This window comes from Oryx dammah, unplaced genomic scaffold (genome assembly GCF_014754425.2).
Source record: "Oryx dammah isolate SB20612 unplaced genomic scaffold, SCBI_Odam_1.1 HiC_scaffold_28, whole genome shotgun sequence".
Taxonomy (NCBI): domain Eukaryota; kingdom Metazoa; phylum Chordata; class Mammalia; order Artiodactyla; family Bovidae; genus Oryx; species Oryx dammah.
The window spans coordinates 107,202,076-107,224,604 of NW_024070212.1; the positions used below are offsets into that span (position 1 = coordinate 107,202,076).

General features: G+C 51.8%; 1 protein-coding gene across 4 annotated transcripts; it reads left to right on the top strand.

Moving 5' to 3' along the window:
* Positions 1-3,413: 3,413 nt before the first annotated feature.
* Positions 3,414-21,902, top strand: CSF3R (colony stimulating factor 3 receptor). Of its 4 annotated transcripts, none has more exons than XM_040231617.1 (17): positions 3,414-3,546; positions 8,233-8,287; positions 10,123-10,206; positions 12,603-12,899; positions 14,201-14,324; positions 14,479-14,666; positions 15,455-15,624; positions 15,742-15,895; positions 15,988-16,067; positions 16,447-16,660; positions 17,722-17,910; positions 18,281-18,382; positions 18,964-19,110; positions 19,223-19,363; positions 19,604-19,697; positions 19,941-20,022; positions 20,442-20,921. In XM_040231617.1, the coding sequence occupies exons 3-17, from the start codon at positions 10,140-10,142 to the stop codon at positions 20,919-20,921; spliced, it is 2,529 nt and encodes an 842-aa protein (XP_040087551.1). In that variant the 5' UTR covers positions 3,414-3,546; positions 8,233-8,287; positions 10,123-10,139. The 4 variants fall into 4 exon arrangements, with proteins under 4 accessions (XP_040087551.1, XP_040087552.1, XP_040087550.1 ...); XM_040231618.1 differs by lacking the exon at positions 3,414-3,546 and adding an exon at positions 6,847-6,990 and having other exon boundaries at positions 19,944-20,022; positions 20,442-21,902; XM_040231616.1 differs by lacking the exon at positions 3,414-3,546 and adding an exon at positions 6,847-6,990 and having other exon boundaries at positions 20,442-21,221.
* The last annotated feature ends 627 nt before the right edge of the window (positions 21,903-22,529 follow it).

Here is a 22,529-nt window from a genome sequence, read left to right on the forward strand (position 1 = left end):
CAGGGAGGAGTCCAGGCCGAGTCCAGGTATCCAGGTGCCGCTCACCAGGACTGAGAAGGTGTTCAGGAGAAAAGGTAGCAGAGGCCAGGTGAGGGCGTGTCTAGCTGGGGTATCTGCAGAGTATTGGGGGGGCCAGGGGCCTATGAAGCAGGACTGAGGTGCTACCCAAGGTCGCAGAGTTAATGTCGTCTCTGAGTCTAGGATGCAGCCCTACCCCTACCCCATCTCCCCCATTCCCAGGACCTTGCAACCTCTTCCCACCTCTTGAATGGCCTCCACATACACTCTTCCCGTTCCAGCCTCCACGCCTCTGCTCCTGCTATCTCCAGCCCTGAATACCCTTCCCTCCTCTGTGTAAATCCCACCATCCCTCAACTTCTAGCTGGAGTTACATCACAACCCGGGGTTGGGAGGCAAAATCCAGAGTCAGAAGAGGGGTGAGGTTGAAAGAGAGGCAGTGAGTGCGACAGGAAGTGCAGAGACCTGATTTAGAGCACAGCTCTGTGGAGAACTAGCTGTGTGACATGGGGCCGGTCACCTTCCCTCTCTGGGCCTCAGATGCTAACCTTTCAGAGGACAATAAGGAAAGGTTCTTGTTCTCAGGGGGCTCACAGTCCAGAAAGGGCCATCAGGTAAAAAAGTGACCTGTGATTTCAGAGAAATATCAAACGCCCTGAGTATGCAAATGAGGGGAAAGTTTATGGAGAAAGATTTACTGACATTTTCTCTGAGCTCTGCAAAATGGGTAGAATTTCAACAAGTAGAGATGGAGGCCGAGGAGGGAGGAGGGCACTCTAGGCAGAGAGGACGGCCCGAGCCAAGGCTGGGAGGCAGCAAGTTCGGGGTGTGTTCAAGAAAGAATGAGTGTCCAGATTCCGGTCCCTTCTGAGTCAACAGCTCCGGCGCTTTTTGAAAGCGGGCAGCCCAAGCTGAGCACCCTCCAGTAAACACCTGTTTGCACAATCGAGGTCACACATGGGGGTATGTTTGCACAATGACCTGTTTGCACAATCTTAGCCAGCTGCTGTCTTCCAGACAAACCAGCCCCTGGTGGACAAGCAGAGCCTCTCCTTCCGGACCCTCACCAGGGCTGGCCCACCTGGCCTCTGCCCAGGCCCCTCAGCAACAGGCAGCTCCTGGACCAACCCCACAGCCCCACACCTCACAGGCAATAACAAACAGAAACCACCCAACCCTCAGTAGGGCTGCAGAGAATGGGGTTCCCCCGCCCCTTAGCAAGGTTCCCTGATGGGGTTTCCAGCCCACAGAGGCCACCCGGTCTGATGGAAGAGGGGGCGGGGCAGGATAGATGGAGGAGGAAGTGTCCTCAAAGCAGACACTAGGTGTGAGGGATGGGTGAGCCCACATCTGGCCCGTGCTTTCCAGCTCCTCAGAGTAAACATTTGTTGAGCATTTACTGTGAGCCTCAGACACATTAGTTCCCTGATTTCGCTCAAGGATCCCCTGTGGTAAATACTAACCTCATCCCCATTTTAAAGATGATGAAACTGAGGCTCAGAGAGGTCAAACAACTTGCCCAGGGTCACACAGCCTTAAGAGGGAAATCTAAGCAGTCTACTCCTCAGCCCCTGCTCTTAACTTCTCTATATGCTTCTTACCTAAGGAGAGTTCTTCTTTAAGTCCAATTTTCACTTCAGTGGCTGCAGCTCCATTGCCTGGTACAGGTTCTCAGTGGAGAATGGAGCACAGGTGAGATCGGTCAAACCTTGCTCTGACATGCTGAACGCCACAGAAAGCAATTTTCTTGAACACCTACTATGTGATCGTTACCCTGCTACATGATTGTGCGAGGCTCTGCACCTCCCATAGCTCATTTAATCCTCACAACACCCCCTGGGAAGAGTTATTATCCCTGTGGCAGATAAGGAAACTGAGGCTTGGAGAGGTAAACAGCTTCACCAGGAGTCCACAGCCCAGTAGATCTGCTGAGAATTCTCTGTGTGCCGGGGGCTGAGGCTGGAGGCAGAGAGGAGAAGTGGTTTCTGCCCTCAAGGAGTGCACAGTGCCAGCAGCCACTCCTGCATTATAAGATCACCAAGGGGTGGGGTGCACCCAACCCAGCCTGGAGCGATGCTTAGGGCAGACAAGACTCAGGCAGCCAGAAGTGACAGGGATCCGCCAGGCAGGGAGGCAGCAGGGTACCCAGGTAAAGGCTGGGGAGATGCAACAAAGGCAGGGAGAAGAGATGGATTTCACAGCTCTTAATGAGCCTGAGAGCTCCATCAAGGCACCATCACGCCCCTGCGCCTGCTTGAGGAACATGCTTTCTGAATGATGAACAAAAAGCCCACTCTCCTTCATCAGGAACTGGAGGTGAGGGTGTGAGGGAGGGGTGTGAAGAATGACTCCCAGGTCCGTGTGTTGGGGGGGTTGGGGTGGTGTCATTTAACAAGATGAGGTATGCAGGGACTGGGGACAGGTTTGGTGAAGTGGCTTCCCTTGTGGTTCAGCTGGTAAAGAATCTGCCTGCAGTGTGGGAGACCTGGGTTCGATCCCTGGGTTGGGAAGATCCCCTGGAGAAGGGAAAGGCTGCCCACTCCAGTATTCTGGCCTAGAGAATTCCACGGACTGTCTAGTCCATGGGGTCAAAAAGAGTCGGACACGACTGAGAGCATTCACTTTCACTTTCACTTTCACTTGGTGAAGTGGAGGGAAGGTGCATCCATTCAATCATTCATTCAACAAACCTGTATCGAGGGCTCATCACGTGACAGATGGGTTGAAGATCCTGGAGATAAGTTTTTAAGCAAAACAGACTAAAACTCTTGTTCTCATGGAACTTCCATTCTAGGCGGCAGGGACAGCCAGTGTCAGACGATGAAGAGGTAATATTAAAGGAGAAAGAGAGCTAGGGAGTGAGGGGTGGTTGCAGTTTTTAAAGGGTGGTCAGCAAGGGCCTCAATGAGAAAGTGACATTTGAGCAATCACTTTCTGCTCAAATGGAGGGGAGGGAGTGACCCATATAGTCATTTGGGGGAAATTAGTCCAGGCAGAGGAAACAGCAAGTGCAAAGGCCTGGAGGCAGGAGGGAGCCTAAAAAGTACAACAGAATGGCTGGAGCATAGCAGCAAGGGGAAGAATTGTCACAGGAGAAAGGCCAGAGGGAACCCCTAGTTGAAAAGGGCTTTGTAGGTTGTTGAAAAGGCTTTGACCTTGAGTGAGATGAGAGCCATTGGGAGCTGGGGCAGAGGATGACATGAACTGACTTCTGCTTGATCGGCATCACACTGGCCACTGAAGGAACAATAGATGGTTGGGGGCAGGGGTCAGTACAAGGATGAATGGAAGGGGGAGGGGAAGGGAGGCCATTGCAGTGATCCAGGTAAGAGAAAGGATGGCTTAGAGCTGGCTGCTATTAAGTGATATTTATATTTTCCAACTTTTCATCAGGGAAATATCCAAACATATGGCCAAGTTGAACTTTACAGTGAATACCTATGTACTCAGGATTTTGGTTCTAATATTTTGAAAGAAGAGTCGATGGGATTTGCTGAGCATGTGGATCCTATGGGACACCTCAGAGACGTAGCTGCTGACAGTGGACATTTCAGACTGGAACCAGAACCAGAACCAGAACCCAAATCTGCCCCCTCGCAACAGGCTCAGAAGCTCACTTTTCCTGAAATGTGTCATACGGTGCGGACACTTCGCTAGTGTGTTAGTTCAGTTCAGTTCAGTCGCTCAGTCATGTCCGACTCTTTGCGACCCCATGAACCGCAGCACGCCAGGCCTCCGTGTCCATCACCAACTCCCGGAGTTCACTCAAACTCACATCCATCGAGTCCGTGATGCCATCCAGCCATCTCATCCTCTGTCGTCCCCTTCTCCTCCTGCCCCCAATCCCGCCCAGCATCAGAGTCTTTTCCAATGAGTCAACTCTTCACATGAGGTGGCCAAAGTACTGGAGTTTCAGCTTTAGCATCAGTCCTCCTAAAGAAATCCCAGGGCTGAACTCCTTCAGAATGGACTAGTTGGATCTCCTTGCAGTCCAAGGGACTCTCAAGAGTCTTCTCGAACACCACAGTTCAAAAGCATCAATTCTTCAGTGCTCAGCTTTCTTCACAGTCCAACTCTCACATCCATACATGACCACAGGAAAAACCATAGCCTTGACTAGACGGACCTTAGTCGGCAAAGTAATCTCTGCTTTTGAAGAACCTATCTAGGTTGGTCATAACTTTCCTTCCAAGGAGTAAGCGTCTTTTAATTTCATGGCTGCAATCACCATCTGCAGTGATTTTGGAGCCCCCAAAAAATAAAGTCTGCCACTGTTTCCACTGTTTCCCCATCTATTTCCCATGAAGTGATGGGACCGGATGCCATGACCTTCGTTTTCTGAATGTTGAGCTTTAGGCCAACTTTTTCACTCTGCACTTTCACTTTCATCAAGAGGCTTTTTAGCTCCTCTTCACTTTCTGCCATAAGGGTGGTGTCATCTGCATATCTGAGGTTATTGATGTTTCTCCCGCCAATCTTGATTCCAGCTTGTGCTTCTTCCAGTCTAGTGTTTCTCACAATGTCCTCTGCATAGAAGTTAAATAAGCAGGGTGACAATATACAACCTTGACGTACTCCTTTTCCTATTTGGAACCAGTCTGTTGTTCCATGTCCAGTTCTAACTGCTGCTTCCTGACCTGCATACAGATTTCTCAAGAGGCAGGTCAGGTGGTCTGGTATTCCCATCTATTTCAGAATTCTCCACAGTTTATTGTGATCCACACAGTCAAAGGCTTTGGCATAGTCAATAAAGCAGAAATAGATGTTTTTCTGGAACTCTCTTGCTTTTTCCATGATCCAGCGGATGTTGGCAATTTGATCTCTGGTTCCTCTGCCTTTTCTAAAACCAGCTTAAACATCTGGAAGTTCACGGTTCATGTATTGCTGAAGCCTAGCTTGGAGAATTTTGGGGATTACTTTACTAGCATGTGAGATGAGTGCAATTGTGCGGTAGTTTGAGCATTCTTTGGCATTGCCTTTCTTTGGGATTGGAATGAAAACTGACCTTTTCCAGTCCTGTGGCTACAGCTGAGTTTTCCAAATTTGCTGGCATATTGAGCGCAGCACTTTCACAGCATAATCTTTCAGGATTTGAAACAGCTCAACTGGAATTCAATCATCTCCACTAGCTTTGTTCGTAGTGATGCTTTCTAAGGCCCACTTGACTTCACATTCCAGGATGTCTGGCTCTAGATGAGTGATCACACCATCATGATTATCTGGGTCATGAAGATCTTTTTTGTAGAGTTCTTCTGTGTATTCTTGCCACCTCTTCTTCATATCTTCTGCTTCTGTTAGGTCCACACCATTTCTGTCCTTTATTGACCCCATCTTTGCATGAAATGTTCCCTTGGTATCTCTAATTTTCTTAAAGAGATCTCTAGTCTTTCCCATTCTGTTCTTTTCCTCTATTTCTTTGCATTGATTGCTGAGGAAGGCTTTCTTATCTCTTCTTGCAGTTCTTTGGAACTCTGCATTCAGATGCTTATATCTTTCCTTTTTCTCCTTTGCTTTTCACCTCTCTTCTTTTCATAGCTATTTGTAAGGCCTCCCCAGACAGCCATTTTTCTTTTTTGCATTTCTTTTCCATGGGGATGGTCTCGATCCCTGTCTCCTGTACAATGTCACGAACCTCAGTCCATAGTTCATCAGGCACTCTATCTATCAGATCTAGGCCCTTAAATCTATTTCTCACTTCCACTGTATAATCATAAGGGATTTGATTTAGGTCATACCTGAACGGTCTAGCCGTTTTCCCTACTTTCTTCAATTTGAGTCTGAATTTGGTAATAAGGAGTTCATGATCTGAGCCACAGTCAGCTCCTGGTCTTGTTTTTGTTGACTGTATAGAGCTTCTCCATCTTTGGCTGCAAAGAATATAATCAATCTGATTTCGGTGTTGACCATCTGGTGATGTCCATGTGTAGAGTCTTCTCTTGTGTTGTTGGAAGAGGGTGTTTGCTATGACCAGTGCATTTTCTTGGCAAAACTCTATTAGTCTTTGCCCTGCTTCATTCCGCATTCCAAGGCCAAATTTGCCTGTTACTCCAGGTGTTTCTTGACTTCCTACTTTTGCCTAATCTTTATTGAGTCATAAATCCAAGAAACTATGAACAGTCTGAACCCTCTTCAGAAAAATGCACAGAAAATTATTCGTAAACAGCTGCAGGGTTTTGTGGATAAAGACCATGAAGGACATAAAATGTAGTCTGTTTCACTCAATGAAAAAACATTTAGTTTGGCAGAATCACTGAGAGTGAACATTATTAATGTCTCGTGAGCCTATGAAGACCAGAGCCTCATGAGTGACCCCTGCCTTGTGCCCAGAGTCCGTATTTCTCCCCAGAGTCCGTATTTCTCCTTCTGCAAGGCTTTCGGGCAGCAGGGGGAACATGACGTGCAGAGGGAGCAGGGAGGAAGGTACCGTGTTCCAGAATTCCCCGTAACCTTGGAGGCCGCCCCTTGCATATCGGGAGGATCAGGGCCCCAAAGCCAGTGACAAAAAGAGGCTTAGGGCCGAGCGAGCCTTCAAGCCAGGGTCTGTCTCCCAGTGATGCTCCCCCAGGGCGTGGGGGCATGGGAATGGCACCCAGGCGGGTTGGAGCCTGGGCCCTGCCAGCCTCAAAGCTTTGAGTCAGGAAATCCGGAGGCAGAGGTGGGGGACGACATTGCCACATCCCTCAGCCCCTTCAAGACCCCCAAGGCAGGAAGGCTGCCCAGGCCTCACCAGCTTCCCTCCCAGGCTCCTTCCTGGGAGGAAGGGGCTGCCCGTGCCCGCGTCAACAATGCAAGGGAGGGAAGGAGTTGGGCAGGTGTTGCAATCGGCAGCCCCTGCGCCTGTCAGAGACGGAGCCATTAACGACAGGGTTGGGGACAGAAGCCCGCCTGCGGCTGTTTTCAGGAACTTGCCTTGAAGAGGAGAGCAGAGACGGGGAGGCCAGGCGGGTGCCCCGACCAGCCACAGGCTCCAGCGTGAGTAGGGGAGCCCCTGGGAGGGCTGGGCCTGGGAATGATGGGACCCTGGAGTCTCAGGTCCACTCCCCCATCTCTGCCAAGGGCGCGTGCCCCTTGGTGACCTTGGACCAGCCTTAAGAATTTACCCCTGGGAACCAGGAGCCCTTGACACTGAGTCTTTTTTCCCAAGGTGCCCCTACTTTTTTGGGGGGTGGGTGCTGCATTTGGGAAGTCACAGACAGACAAATATCTCTTTGGGACACTGAGCTGGGCTCAAGAAAGGGCTGGATTCAGGGAAAGTTATACTCATTATTTGCCTCCAAGTCTCTCTGACAACCTGTGTCTTAACTGCTTCCAGTCTCCATGTAAATTTCACACCATGTAAATTTCTCTCTTTCCTCCTCAGCCCTTCTCTGGCTAGCTTGGCTCTGAGCCCCTCTGTCTGTCTCAGAGTCTCTCTATGCCTCTCTTTTTGTCTCTCGAGGGTCCCTTTTTCTCTTGAGTCTTAAACTCTCTTGAGTATCTCTTTCTTCTCAGCCTCCGATCACCATCCCTTGCCTCAGGCTCCTTTCTCTCTCCCCCTCAGTCTTTCTCTCTGTGATCTCTCTCCAGTGTTTTGCATCCCACTTTCCTACTTTTTCCACCTGTTTTTCTCTGTCTGAACCACATCTAGGAAGTCCTCTCCCTTTGTTTTGTCCCAGCCCCCTCCTCTCCCCAACCCTCTTCCCAAGGAAAGAATCTTCACGTGAAGGGGAGTAGAAAGAACAGAGGAGACAGGGGCGTGAACTGGAGAAGGGGGAGGCGAGAAGCCTGAGTGTGCTGGGATGGAAAGGAGAGGAAAGCAGAAAGGTGGTGGGGAGCAGGGGTTGGTGATGCAGTGACCCCAGGGAACAACATGGCATGCTGGGACTCCGGAGTCCAGAGAGTAAGCAGGGCTGGTTGGAAGCAAAGGGCGAGACTGGGGGGCCGAGGAGCAGGGAACCCAGAAACGGGGCTTTGAAACATGAAATGTGACACAGACAAAAGCAAGGGGGCAGTCCTAGGAGGCGGAGACCACACAGCTGGTAAGCAGGGGAGAGAGGCACTAGACCATGCTGATTCCATGAGGGGGTGTCCTGCTTTATGGTGCCTGAAAGTAACACGGTTATGGAGTGCTTCCTCTACGCAAGCTCCGTGCTAAGTGCCCTTATCACAGACCATCTCATTTCATCCTCACCCCGACCCGGAGAGGCCGGAGCTATTGTTATCCTTCCTCCACAGATGGGGTAACCGAGGCTCGGAAAGGTGGAATAATCTGTCCAAGGTCGCCAAGCTGGTAAGTGGTGGACCTGGGGTTCAGATGACTCAAAGCTGGGCCCCCGGAAAGTGACGCCATGCTCCACCTGGTCCCAGATCCCACTCGGCTGGGGTGGGGAACAGCCAAGGCTGCCATGGGTGACCAGGGACTGAAACCAAGTGTGTCAACCCCTGGCAACCCAGGGAGAAGATGCCTGGGCCCTTGGGATTTGGGGTTGGGTTGCCTACTGGGAGCCCATGGAGAGGGATGAAGTGGTGCCTCACGGGGCAGGAGGGCTAGGAAATGATCAAAAATACATAGGAATGGGCACCAGTGTCCCGAAATCTGAGCCAAGGAGACGAACTCTTCCCCAACAAGTGTTCATTGGTGGACAGTCAAACTGGATGCCGCAGGAACAAGGTTGCCAACCACTAATTGGTAGACTGGGGTCCTCTGAACAATTGTGCGGGTTTCTCACTGCACAAAGCTGCCCAGAAAGTAGAGGCTGAAATCCAGCCTGTTCTCTAGTTGCCAGGTCCTTGTGTGGGGATGAATTTGTCCAGAGGAAGGGATGCTTTTTTCCTGATTTGCAAAAAGATGACTTAGGGGCTAGCATTCACCTGGTATCCTGATACTGCAACATATAATAAGCAGGGACCAGGGATTTAAGTAAGACCCCTGCAGGCAGAAACAGCTTTGGGTATCTGCAGTTCTTATTTACTCCTCTGTCTTGGAGCAAAAGAAGCTTAATCTTTTCTGAGCACAGGGGATCAACTGGGACACCACCTACATGTATGTGTTCATGTATGTACATACAAAAGCTGTTCAGCGATTCCCACTGATCTGCCACCCAGACGTCAGTTAGTGCTGGAGGACCAGGTGTCTGGCCCCAAGACCCCAGTGGGAGCAGAGTGCAAAGGCTGGAAGCCACCCCAGCAATAGAAACCTTTGCTTACTTCCTGAGACTAATGTACTAATGCTCCCTCCATCTGGGCACTGTCGCCATGACCACAGGATATCTGGTCCCAGAAGGCCTCCAGAGGTCTGTGCCCAGAATTGGGGTATCCTCTCAACTCACCATTCCCTTTAGCCACTGCTGTGGAAGCCAGCTTTTCAAGGTGCACCCTGTCCTCAGCTGTTCCGTGGAGTTGTCCCTTTCTGCCAGGCAGTGAGCGTCTCTGACTCTTTGAGCATGGCTCACCTTGGAGGACCTGCCCAGTACGGTACTCAGACATGTGCAATGTGATACGTGCCAGGGAGTTAATACCCCAAGGAACAGCCCTTGACCAACAAGGGGCAGGAACCGGTGGACAATGTTCCCATCCTGTCTGCCAGCCAAGTTCTGAGGCATGTTCAGCGTGGCTCCTTGCAAGATTCCAGCAGGATTGAGCCCCAGCTGTACTCAGTTTGATGACGCACCCTTGTGTTGGCTTTCCTTCTTACCCGTTTCATTCTCCCCACTCCCTTACTCTGTTCCTGGAGTCTTCCCCCAAATAAACTACCTGCAGGCAAGCCTTCATCTCAGGCTTTGCTTTCAGCAGGCTGGGAGACTGGCTAAAACAGAAGGGAATGGGAAGAATGCTTTTCCCTGTGGCTCCCCTCCCTGCTCTCTCCTTAAAGGCACATATAATAATAACAGTCATGTAAGAGTCATTTCCTATGTGCCAGGTACTGTGCGATGCCCTTGACTTGCATCATTTTGGGTCTTCCTCCCCAAACCCTATGCAGTATAGGTTTTTGTTACCTTCATTTTGCAGAGCAACCAGGTTCAGAGAGGTCAAGTAACCTGGCTGGAGCCACACTGCAGCAGAGCAAAGACTAAGCTCAGTTCTGACTCCAAAGCCCATGACCTTCACCACCCCCTCCGCCTCCAGGTGAGGACCAAGCCAGCATGATGGTGGGGCTGGGAGCCTGGAGCCTGGTGGGAGCTGCTCTGATCATCCTGCTGCTCCCCAGAAGTGAGTGCGGTCAGGGATGAGGGTGCCATGGCGGGGGGAATCACGGGGAGAGATGCTGGGGGTGGAGGAGGGGGTCATTTCCCTGCATTGTCACAGTGCTCCTGGGGTTCCCAGAGAATCCCCAGAGAATCGACTGGGCCACAGATGCAGGGTAGCTGGGCTCCCATGCACAGACCTCTGCCGGCAAACCACCACCTCTGAGGAAAGGTGAGAGGACCTGGGCTAGCCAGCGTGCGGAAGGTGCAAAAGACCCAGGCCTTGTCTGCAAATCTCTACCAGGTTTTGTCTGAGTCCTGTGCAGCCTTCATGGGCAGTAGAGGGATCAGGGTGGAAGCCATGAGAAGGCAGCTTTAATCCTGAAGCAAAGAATCTCCAGGACTTCCCTGGCTTCCCTGGTGGAGTCCCCAGTGGTTAGGACTCCGTACTTGCACTGCAGGGGGCACAGGTTCAATTCCTGGTCATGGAACTAAGATCCTACATGTCACATGGTGCTGCCAAAAATATAATAACAATTATTTAAAAAAATATGAATCCTAGGCAGAGCTCTTCAGACTATGGAGACTATCTTGAGAGGTGCGGAGCCTCCCATCTCTGGGGGTATGGAAGCCAAGGCCCAGCAGGGGTCAGCAAACTTTGATGTAATTTTCAGCTTTGCAGGCCACAGATAGTCTCTGTGGCATGTTCTTGCTTATTTGTTGTTTGGTTTGGTTTTTCACCCTCTAGAAATATAAAAAATGTTCTCAGCTGGCAAGTCATACAAAAACAGATCATCCTAGCCCTGTGATAGAAGACTTGGTATTACGTGGAGTTTTGAAGTAAACAGTTGGCAAGAGTCCTTCTGGTCTGAAATTCTGAGTCTGTGATGTGATAGGAGCCCTATAAACTTGCTCTGTGACCCTGAACAAATTGCTCCTCCTCTTGGGGCTTCAGCATCCCCATCAGCAAAATGGGCTGCAGAACAGCTGGGAGAGGAGAGAAGGCACTGTGGGCAAGGTCCAGTGCTTGTTCTTACTCCACACATATTCACCAAGGGCCTGCGTGGCGCTAGGCTCTGGGAATGCAGCAGTGAGCAAAAGAGCCAGGGATTCTGGCCTCACAGAACCTATGGTCTAGCTGGGGGTACAGAGTAAGCAAATCATCACGTGACTCTATAATTACGAAAGATATGAGCTTTGGGAAAGTTCAGGGGGCCTGGCATGGTCTGACTGGTCAGAACCGGTCTGGTTCCTCGCAAGAAGCCTGAATGTCAACCAGGTGAAAGAGGGGTGGCAGAAAGGAAAAGGAGCACCTCCGAAAGGATCAACAGGTACGAAGATCGGGAGATGGAGGAAGCATGGCATTTTCAGAGAATAGCATGTAGGCTAGAGGGACTGGAGCTGAGAGGCAATGGTCTGGGCTGGAACCAGGAGGTTTAGGCAAGGGCCAGGCCACAGGGGTTGTGATAAGGATCTAAGTCTTGGGCTGTGAGAAGGATCTGAGTCTTTAACCTAATCATAGCAGCAAATACTTACATGCCAGGGACTGTTCTGAGTGCTTTAGGCATATTCTCACATCTAATCCTCCCAACATCACTAAGTTAAGGACTTTTTTATCTTCATGCCACAGGTGAGAAAACCATGGCACAGGAAGTCTGGGTAACATGAAGGTCACAAAATTACTAAGCAGTAGAAGGAAATGGCAACCCACTCCAGTACTCTTGCCTGGAGAATCCCAGGGACGGGGGAGCCTGGTGGGCTGCCGTCTATGGGGTCGCACAGAGTCGGACACGACTGAAGTGACTTAGCAGCAGCAGCAGAACCAGGTTCTAAACGTAGGCAGTCTAGTTCCAACATCCATGCTCTTATCCATCACAGCGTACTGCCTTTCAGAAGAATAACGTGCCATTGAAGTGCTGTGGTCATGATGGGGTAACAATCAGATATGAATTCTGGAAAGATTGCTGTGGCCGCGGGCTTCTTATCATTCTAACCATTGTTTCGCCATTGCTGGGGAGGGGACTGGTCTCCATCTGGTGGCGTGCTGGTGTTGGCTTGCAAGCACTGATTGTGTACCTCTCTTCGCAAGTTCACATTCAGTGATATCAGCCTGGTAGCTTGAAATCAGCCCCGGTGGGAATATTTACACCAGGGAAAGCAGCCCAGGCTACAAGCCAGGACCCGTTTCTCTCTGTATAGCAGGGTAATAAACATTTACCCCCACACCACTATCTCCATCTCAACTCGAGAGCCTCTCCCAATCTCTGCACACATCCTTGCCATTCCAGCACCTGGGCCCCCACCCCGAATCTTGGAGGGTAAAGCAGAAAAGTAAAGGTACTGAGTCTCGGAGTACCGAGTCTAGGAGGGCAGCTCTGCCAGACAGAGGAGTCAATTACGGCCCATTCTCTTCCACCCCAGGCCTGGAGCAGTGTGGGCATATCCTCCTCTCAGCCCCCACCGTCCGCCTGGGAGATCAAGTCACAGCCTCCTGCGTCATCACCCAGAACTGCAGCCACCTGGGCACCGAATGGCGGATTGTATGGAAACTGGAACCGGAGCTTCATCCCAGGGAGAGGCAGCAGCACCTGCCGAATGGGACCCTGCAGTCCACCATCACCTTGCCCCACGTCAACCACTCTCGGGTCCTTCTCTCCTGCTGCCTGCACTGGGGCAACAGTCTGCAGATCCTGGACCAGGCTGAGCTGCAGGCGGGCTGTGAGTCCCTGCGGCCATCCCCCCAACTCTGCCCCCAATGCCCTCCTACCAATACTAATAAGAGCTATTCTTTCCTGAGCTCTTGCTCAATAAGTACCTTATAAGCATGACATCACATCTTCCCTACCAGTGGGCAGTATTACGTAGCCCCATTTCACAGATGAGGAAACTGAGGCTCAGGGAGGGTAAGTGGCATGCTGTGTGTGTGTTAGTTGCTCAGTTCTGTCCAACTCTTTGTGACCCTATGAACTGTAGTCTGCTCTGTCCATGGGATTTTCCAGGCAAGAATACTGGAATGGGTTGCCATTTCCTTCTCCAGGGGATCTTCCTGACCCAGAGATCGAACCTGTGTCTCTTATGTCTCCTGCATTGGCAGGTGGGTTCCTTACCATTAGCAAATTTGCATGCTAGAGATCCCAAATTAGTAAGGATGGAATCAAGATTTTTATCAAGCAGTGTGGCTCAAAAACCAGTAACCACTACTCCATATGGCTGCCGAGTAAGCCCAACTCCCCAGCCACAGGAAGGTGTCTCCAGGGAGGACATTCTCAATGAGGTGGGCATGCTCCCAGATTCTACCCCTACCCCAGTCTCAGCCTTCTGCTCAAACTGAGGATGGATTTGTGCTGAGCCAATGCATAATGAAAAACAGAGACCAAGGTTCTTGTTTAAGAATCAATAATAGTGAAAGTTAAGATTTACAGAGCACTCATATATGCCAATTGGAGAAGGAAATGGCAACACACTCCAGTGTTCTTGCCTGGAGATTCCCAGGGACGGGGAGCCTGGTGGGCTGCCGTCTATGGGGCTGCACAGAGTCAGACACGACTGAAGCGACTTAGCAGCAGCAGCAGCAGCATATATGCCAGGCACTGCTCCGAGCACTGTATACCTAGTAAGCCACTCAGCCCTCACAATAATCCTAGGTGGCAGGTATATTACCATTACCCCCTTTTTACAGATGAGGAAACTGAGGCACAGAGCCATCAGGTGACTTCAAGATCACACTGCTAATGAGTGGCAGAACCAGGATGAAAACCCAGACACTACACTGTTACTGTCAAAAACGGCAGAGTTGAGAGGGTTGGAGGCTCTGTTTACTTGTCCATGTACGTGTGGATAACTTAGCTTACCCCAGAGCTGCCTTTCTGGGGTCACTCTGCATGGAGACAAAGGCATGGCAGGTGGGTTGGCAACCCACTTGCCATGGAGACCCAGGGCAAGGAAATGCCCAATGGTCCCAGTGGGAGCTTTCTGAGTGGTCTTACCTGAAGCCCTCACTCTCTCCACCCTACCCACAGACCCTCCCACTGTACCCCACAACCTATCCTGCCTCATGAACCTCACAACCAACAGCCTCATCTGCCAGTGGGAGCCAGGCCCCGACACCCACCTGTCCACAAGCTTCACCCTGAAGAGCTTCAAGTGAGTAAGGGTCCTTATGCCAGCCCCATTACTTTGGGTTCTGGGACAGACCACAGGTAGGACTGTTGGGGTGGACAGCCAAGCCAGAGATGGGGAGGAGAAGGGAGGTTGGCTTTCTGCCCGCACTTTACATCCAAGCCTGGGCCATTGACAGGAGCCAGGACAAATGCCAGACGCAGAAGGATTCCATCCCTGACTGCGTGCCGGAGGACGGGCAGAGCCACTGCGCCATCCCCCGCAAACACCTGCAGCTGTACCAGAACATGAGTATCTGGGTGCAGGCCAGGAACGCACTGGGGACCAGCGTTTCCCCGAAGCTCTGCCTTGCTCCCATGGACGTTGGTGGGTGACGCTGGGTGTGGGGGAGGAAAGAGGTCCCCACCATGAGCAGACTCAGAGAGGCACAGGGAGGGAAACACAGACCCAGCAAAAGACAGTAAGACGCTGAAAGACTTGGAGGAAGAGAAGGGAGAAAAACAAAGTGGGATTCAATTAAAGACAGAGCTATGGAGACACGGACAGGGGTGTGGAATAAACACAAGCAAGGAGACACACTCATTCATTCTTTCAGCAAATTTCCTGAAGCACCCACTCTGCGCTAGACACCGTTCTAGGGGCTGGGAATACAGCAATAAATAACACAGCAAAAATCGTGCCCCCGAAATTTTGCCCACTTACATTCTGGTGGGCAAAGAATAATAAAATGTCAGGTAATGGTATGTGTGATGAGGAAATTAAGCCAGAGATGGGGTAGGGACAGCTGGGGAGAAGGCAGTCAGGGAAGGCCTCACTGAGAAGATGACATTTGAGAAGATCCTTGGAGGGAATGAGGGAGCAAGACACTGTATATCCGGAAGGTAAGTGCTCCAGACCGAGGGAACAACCGGTGCAAAGGCCCTGGGGCAAGAGTAGGAAAGAGAGAGAGAAACAGGCTCATGGACAGAGACAGACCTGCAGAAACAGGATGACGCAGAGATGAAGAGACACAGAGAGAGATGGAAAGATATAGAGATCCCACGAACGGAGACCCAGAGAAGAAATGGAACCACAGACAGGGAGACAAGGGGAAGCCAGGACAGAGCCCTGGAGGGTGAAGCAGAGAAAGTGTCCGATAACCCCTCTCCTTGCAGTGAAACTGGAGCCCCCCACACTGTGGGCCCTGGAGCCCAGCCCTACGATGGCCCCGCCCCAGCCAGGCTGCCTGAGGCTGCGCTGGGAGACCTGGAAGCCAAGCCTGTACATAGAACAGAAGTGTGAGCTGCGCCACCAGCCTCGGCTTGGAGAAGCTGGCTGGGACCTGGTGAGGCAGAGGGCAACCTGAGGGGCCTGGGGTGGGGATGGCTGAGGTGAGGGTAAGCTGAGCTGGCCCCGAAGGGCACAGCGGTCCAGGCTGAGAGCCATGCCTGTCTTCCACCAGGTGAGCGCCCTGCCTGCCAGGACCCCCCAGTATGAACTCTGCGGGCTCCTCCCATCCACAGCCTACACCCTGCAAATGCGCTGCACCCGCTGGCGCCTGCCCGGCCACTGGAGCGAATGGAGCCCCAGCCTGGAGCTGACCACTGCACAACGGGGTGAGCAGGTGGTGAGGGGCTGGGAGCAGCCATCAGGACCCAGGCTGGCCTCTGGGGCCCTCCCTGACCCTCCCCTCCCGCTCCCTCCACAGCCCCCATCGTCAGACTGGACACGTGGTGGCGGCAGAGGCAGCTGGACCCCCAAACGGTGGCCGTGCAGCTGTTCTGGAAGGTAACCCCCTCTGAAGGCCATCCCTCCACCTCTTCAGATTCAAACAAACCCCTGCAAGCTGGGGCTCAGGACTCCAGCAGGCCTGGCAGGCTTGGATGCATCTGTACGTGATCTGCACACACTTTGCTGGGCAGTGCCCTTCTGCAGAGACTACAATGCAGGACTCACCTTGTTAGGTGCCTGCTGCTCACACTGAGTTACTTTATCCTTTCCTCCCTTCTAGGACCTGGCACAGGGGGAGAAGGGAGGGAGGGAGGAGGACTGACTCCCAGTCTGGGTGGCTCAGTTCCAGGGACATGGACGTTCCATCTAGAAGCTCTCCCCCACTCAAGATGAGCTGCGCATCCCCTTATCTTTTTTCTCCTATGCCCACTGACAGCCAATAGCCCTGGAGGAAGACAGCGGGCAGATCCAAGGTTACCTGGTTTCCCGGAGACCCTCAGACCAGGCTGGGGCAGAGCCAATCCTCTGTGACACCACGGAGCTGAACTGTACCTTCCAAATGCCTTCAGAAGCCCGGGAGGTGATCCTTAAGGCCTATAACACAGCTGGAACCTCGCATCCCACCCGCGTGGTCTTCTTGGAAAGCAGAGGTAAAGAGGGCCCACAGCTAGTAGAGTATGGTGGTTAAGCATGTAAATTCAGAGGCTAGACTGCCTGGGTTCAAATCTAATCCTGTTACTTGTTAGCAATGAGATCTGGGCAAGTTACTTACCCTCCCTGGCCTCAGTTTACTCATCTAGCAAGTGAGAATGGTACAGTGTCTAACTCAAAGCATTGCTGTGAAGATTACATGAGTTTAGACATGTGCCTACACAAAGTAACTGTTTCGTATGTGTTAGTGACTGTTATTATCGTTAACCAGAACCAAGTCAAGCTGGTGGCAGCGCCTACACACACAGTCTATTCTGCCAAGGAAATGGGAGAGAAAGTTCTAAAGTTTTCCAGCTAGAACATAGTCCCTAGGACTTCCCTGGCAGTCCAGTGGCTAAGACTCCACACTCCCAATGCAGGTGGCCCAGGTTTGATCCCTGGTCAGGGAACTAGATCCCACATGCCAGAACTAAAGATCCTGCAAACTGCAACAAAGATCAAAGAGCCCCTATGCTTTAACTATGACCTAGCACAGCCAAATATATAAATATAAAAAAAAAAATAGTCCCTGAGTTCATTCTCAGGGGGTCAGTCACTATCACCTCCAGATGCCCCTGAACATGGGTCTTCATGAAGTGAGATTAACAATAACAATAGCTAGTATTCCCATTTCCCAGCCATGTGACCCTAGACCAGTCACTTAACCTCTCTGTCTCCATTTTCTTATTGCTAAGATGGGGGCAGTAGTAGTGCCCACAGTGGGACTGTTAGCAGACTCAATGAATTAATACACACAGAGAACCACACAGGGTGAGCTTTCATCATTAATTACCACAGCAGGCCTGTTTCATGTACCATCTCACTTACTCTGCACCATGACCCTCCACGGTAACAACTTTATTATCATCATTTCCACCTTACAGATGAGGAATCTGAGGCTCAGATGTTGTCTTACCCAAGGTCACCCAGCTTGTAAGTTGCAAAGGCCAGACTTGAACCCAGGTTTCTAGCTCTAGGGCCTTTCTTTTCATCTTCACATCATCTCCTACTCTATCTCCAGGCCCACCCCTGGGCAGACTCCACACCACCGCTCGAGACCCTCATAGCCTCTGGGTGGGCTGGGAGCCCCCCAGTCCTCAACCTCTGGGCTATGTGATTGAGTGGGGCCTCAGTCCCCCCAGCCCCAACAGCAGTCCTATGACCTGGAGGATGGAGCATAACGGAAGCATTGCAGGGACCTTGCTGCAGGGTGAGACAGGCCTGGGGGCTGGGCAGATGGGCAGGGCCAGGGAGCAGGGGGAGCATTTTATCTGCCTGAACCACCCTAAAGATGTATATTACCTTGTTCCTGCACCATTCTCATCTCACGTCCTCTGAATCTGGAAGTTCTTCCTGCAGTCTAACTGGAGCCTCTCTTTCTAGCCCGGACTCTGCCAGCTTTCTAGCTCTCTCTCTCCCACTTGTTGCCCCTTACCCCCACCAAATGATCTGAAGAAGAGACTGCAGAGGCCAGCCCTGAAGAACGAGGCTCAGGTTATCCCTGAAGTCTAAGGTTAGCCCCCAGCCATCATCAGAGGCTGGCCCCTAACCAGAGCACCCACCCCATTTTCTCTCTACAGAGAACATCAGGCCCTTTCAGCTCTACGAGATCACTGTGACCCCCCTGTACCAGGACACCAAGGGACCCTCCCAGCACATCTATGCCTACTCCCAAGAGACGGGTTCGTTAGCCACTAAGTCTTTTTTTCAGAATTCCCTCCTCTCTCTCAAGGCCTGTCTAGGCCCCCCAAAATCTGGAATTAGGAGAGAACTTTTTCTCCGCTCCCCCTCCCCACCTCCGGCCCAGAAAAATGGTCTCTCTCAACCCTAAGATTACCCCTGGCTTATACTAGACCCCTGCAGCTGGAAAGAACTCAGGTGGTCGGGTAATGGAAACTGGGAAGTAAGCTCAGCAGAATTCAGGGAGCAAGTCTGGCAGAAACTGGTCAGGCGTCACATGAGTGGCAGAAATCAAATAGTGAACCAGACAAAATCAAGCCTGGCAGAAATCAGGAAGCAAGGCTTTGGAGTCAAAGAAAAGCAGGTTCAAATATCAGCTCAGCCACTTATTAGCAGTCAGTGGGATTCAGTGAAAGTTCCTGGGAAAACGAAGCTTGGATATGAGTCCCCCCGAACTTTCTTATACCACCCACCCCCACAAAGTGTCCCAGTTCTTGGGTCTGGGGAGCCACAAGAAGTCCAACTGGGCTCCCTCATCCCCACCCCACTCCCCATCAGCCCCGGCATCTCTCTCTTCCGGCAGCCCCCTCCCGTGGCCCAGAGTTGCATCTCAGGCACATTGGCAAGACGTGGGCCCAGCTGGAGTGGGTGCCCGAGGTCCCTGAGCTGGGGAAGAGCCCCCTTACCCACTACACCATCTTCTGGACCAACACTCAGGACCAGTCCTTCTGTGAGTCTATCCTCAATGACCCACAGACCCAGAAGGCCTGGGATGGGGTGCTCAGAGGCCTTGGGGAGGTTCAGCAGCCAGGCCCAGGCTCATGAGTCCCCTCTACTCCCAGCCACTGTCCTGAATGCCTCCACCCATAGCTTTGTCCTCCGTGGCCTGGAGCCTTCCAGCTTGTACCATGTTCAGCTCGTGGCCGCCAGCCAGGCGTGGGCCGCCAACAGTACAAGCCTCACCCTGATGACCTTGACTCTAGGTAAGGCGAGAATGGGGCCTGGTCAGGCAAAGCTGTTGGGAGGGGGCCTAACCCAAAAGGCTGCCACTGTAAAACTAGATAAGCCTTGCCTGGGTCCTCTGAGCGGGGAGAACCAGCACTACCCTTGGATCTTGGTCTGAGGGCGGAGGCCCAGCCCTGCCTTTGGAGCCCAGTCTGAGGGCGGAGGCTCAGTCTCACGTGCATGCACTCTTATCTCTCCTGGCTTTCCCCTCGCCACAGAGGAGTCTGAGCTGCACATCCTCCTGGGCCTGTTTGGCCTCCTGATCTTGCTCATCTGCCTCTGTGGGGCTGCCCAGTTCTGCTGCAGACCCAGGTGAGTCCTTCTGAGAGAGCTGACACCCAGGTAACCCTGCCTAAGGGAACTGAAGGCCCAAGAGAGCAAGGCTGGCTCCTCTCAGACTTGCCAGGCCACAGGGTTCAGGTCTGGGAGTCAGGCCCCCCTCCTTCTCCTCTCTGCACGAAGGGGTCATCCCTTCTGCTGCTGGGAGTAGGTGGGAGAAATGCTGGAAGGACGGGAGGGCATGCTGACCCAGCCTTCACCTGCCCTCTTCTCCAGCAGGAAGTATTCCCTCTGGCCGAGTGTCCCGGACCCAGCCCGCAGCAGCCTGGGTTCCTGGGTGCCAACCATCACGGCAGAGGTGAGAACACTGGAGGGAGAGGGAAACGGGTCTGAGGGTTAGGCTCCTGCCCCAGGCTCAAAGTGAAGGGATACTCCCCCAAGAATGAGTACTCGGGCCTTCCCATCACTTCACCTCTTTATAGAGCAAAGCAGACCTAAGTGTGAATCCCACCTCCACCCATTTCGAAGCCTCAGTAACCTCATTGTGAAATGGGACAAATCACACACAGAAGCACTGGGGAGATTCACCGGGCTAAGTCTGAACAGCACATAGCACGCATCCGGCACATATGAGGTGCTTTGCATCCTCTAAGTAACCCTTAGTGTTCCAGCAAGGAACAGCAGGAATGCCCCACCACCACCCCAGTGCAGGAAGGGACAGTGGCTGGAACAGACATCTGAAATGAACCAGGCCCTCACCACACATCTTTATATCAGGATATCTTTCAGCTGCCCAGCCTTCGGGACCCCGGCATGCCCCCCATCACCAAGATCACGGTGCTGGAGGAGGAAGAGAAGAAGCCACGGCCCTGCGAGTCCAGTGACAGCTCAGGGACCGGTAGCCTCTCCACCCTCGTCCAGGCCTATGTGCTCCAGGGGGACCCAAGAGTACCTTCCACTCAGCCTCAGCCCCAGTCTGGCAACAGCGACCAGGTGCTTTATGTGCAGGTGCTAGGCAGCCCCACAGGCCCAGGGCCTGGGCACTACCTCCGCTGCGACTCAACTCAGCCCCTCTTGGAGGGCCTCACCCCCAGTCCCAAGTCCTACGAGAACCTCTGGTTCCAGACCAGCCCCCTGGGGGCCCCAGAGGCCCTAGTCCCACATCCAGAGGATGACAGTATCTTTGAGCCTCTGCTTGACTTCCCTCTACTACAAGGACTCCGGGTCAGTGGGGCGGAGGGTCTTGGGGCCTTCTAGGGCTTCCTGGGACTCCCCACCTGGGCCTGCTCCTTGATAAGCCTGGGCTATCCAGAGAAGAGAATGCCAGTAAGCCCATCACTAAAAAACCACTCAGCCCCAGGAAACGCAGAAAGGCTCCCAGCCTTCCCCTGTCTTTGACCCTCAGCATCCCTCCCCTATCTTCCCAATCTCCATGGACTGGGTCTCCCACTTTTAAGGCCAGACATGGCTTGGTCCAGCCTGCTCACTAGCCTTTGTTTCCTATCATCGGTACTTGATTCCTATAATTCCCATCTCTTAAAGTGGTTTATGGTCTGATTTGGTGTGGCTTGATTTTGAGCAACTCTTGAGTGTGCCTGAATCTCTATTCTTTTTCTTTTCAGAGCCCGAGAAATCGTAGGGGTGGGGTGCTCCTCAGAATCGTTCATTTATTTATTCTTTCTTTAATTCCTTCATTCAACTAGCACCTAGGTGCTGTGCTGGCAGCAGGGTTCCAAAATGACTAGGCTTAGTCCATCTTCAAAGAGTTCTCATTCTAGTGATGGAGACCCTGAAAAATGACCACCAGGGCACAGTGGCCATGGTTACCAAGGCAGTGATAGATAACTGGGGCCATGGATAGACCTCGGAAACAAGTAACCCCTGTAAAGGAAATATAATTAAAAACAAAATCTCCCACCAGCCTAGAAAACCTGTCCACAAGGGTAGGCCAGGAAGAAAAAAAAATTTTAATTGGGTGAGAATTAAACCAGAATGTCATGGGCAAGCAGCTCAAGAGTTTGCAAAGACAAAAAGAAGTCTTACACTTTTACACAGTGAAGCGGATACAACTCACTGCATACATTTTCTCAAGATAATCAATAACCAGTTCTCAAGCAAGAGGACTTGACCGCACTATTTGTCACACAAGGGTCACCCTACATTCAGCTGGGAAATGGGGTAGCCAACCTGGGCTTGCTAACTGCCTTTATTCAAAGGAAAAATAAATTTCTCATATCTCTATAAGAGGAGGGAGGTTTGCAACTTGGAGCTGGAGACCAGCTCCTGCTCTTCCACAGAAACTGGGGGACAAGGGCTCTATCTTTCTTAATGATTACATTTCAAACAGACCACTCCCAGGTCCCTGAGAAAGACATCCCTGAGTGGTAAAACTGGCAAGAAGCCTATTTAGCTTTTAAAAAGATTTACACGCATCTCAAAAGGGCAGAAGAAGAATTCAGTTACATGTATTCTAAAGTAAATGCTTTAAGAAAAGCAAAGAGGAGGAGAGTCTTTCTCTTTTTTTGTACTGGGGGAAATTAAGGCATATTTTTCCTACTTTTAATTGGCGTCTGCCCATGCCTGCGTGCTCAGTGGCTCAGTCGTGTCCGACTCTTTGCGACCCCATGGGCTGCAGCCCACCAGGCTCCTCTGTCCATGGGCTTCTCCAGGCAAGAATACTGGAGTGGGTTGTCATTTCCTCCTCCAGGGGATCTGTCTCCTGCAACTCCGGCAGGCAGATTCTTCACCACTTAGCCACCTGTGAAGCTGGCATTTGTCCTTATATCCCTCATTTCACAAATATCAAAACTAATATTTCTGGAATACTTACTATATTCCTGGTGCTTTGCACACAACTGTCTGAGT

Excerpts from the sequence above, each read along its gene's own strand:
- CSF3R (XM_040231617.1), top strand. The coding sequence starts at position 10,140 with ATGATGGTGGGGCTGGGAGCCTGGAGCCTGGTGGGAGCTGCTCTGATC. Across the intron at positions 10,207-12,602 it reads CATCCTGCTGCTCCCCAGAA|GCCTGGAGCAGTGTGGGCAT; the intron begins GTGAGTGCGGTC and ends CTTCCACCCCAG. Across the intron at positions 15,625-15,741 it reads GAGAAGCTGGCTGGGACCTG|GTGAGCGCCCTGCCTGCCAG; the intron begins GTGAGGCAGAGG and ends GTCTTCCACCAG.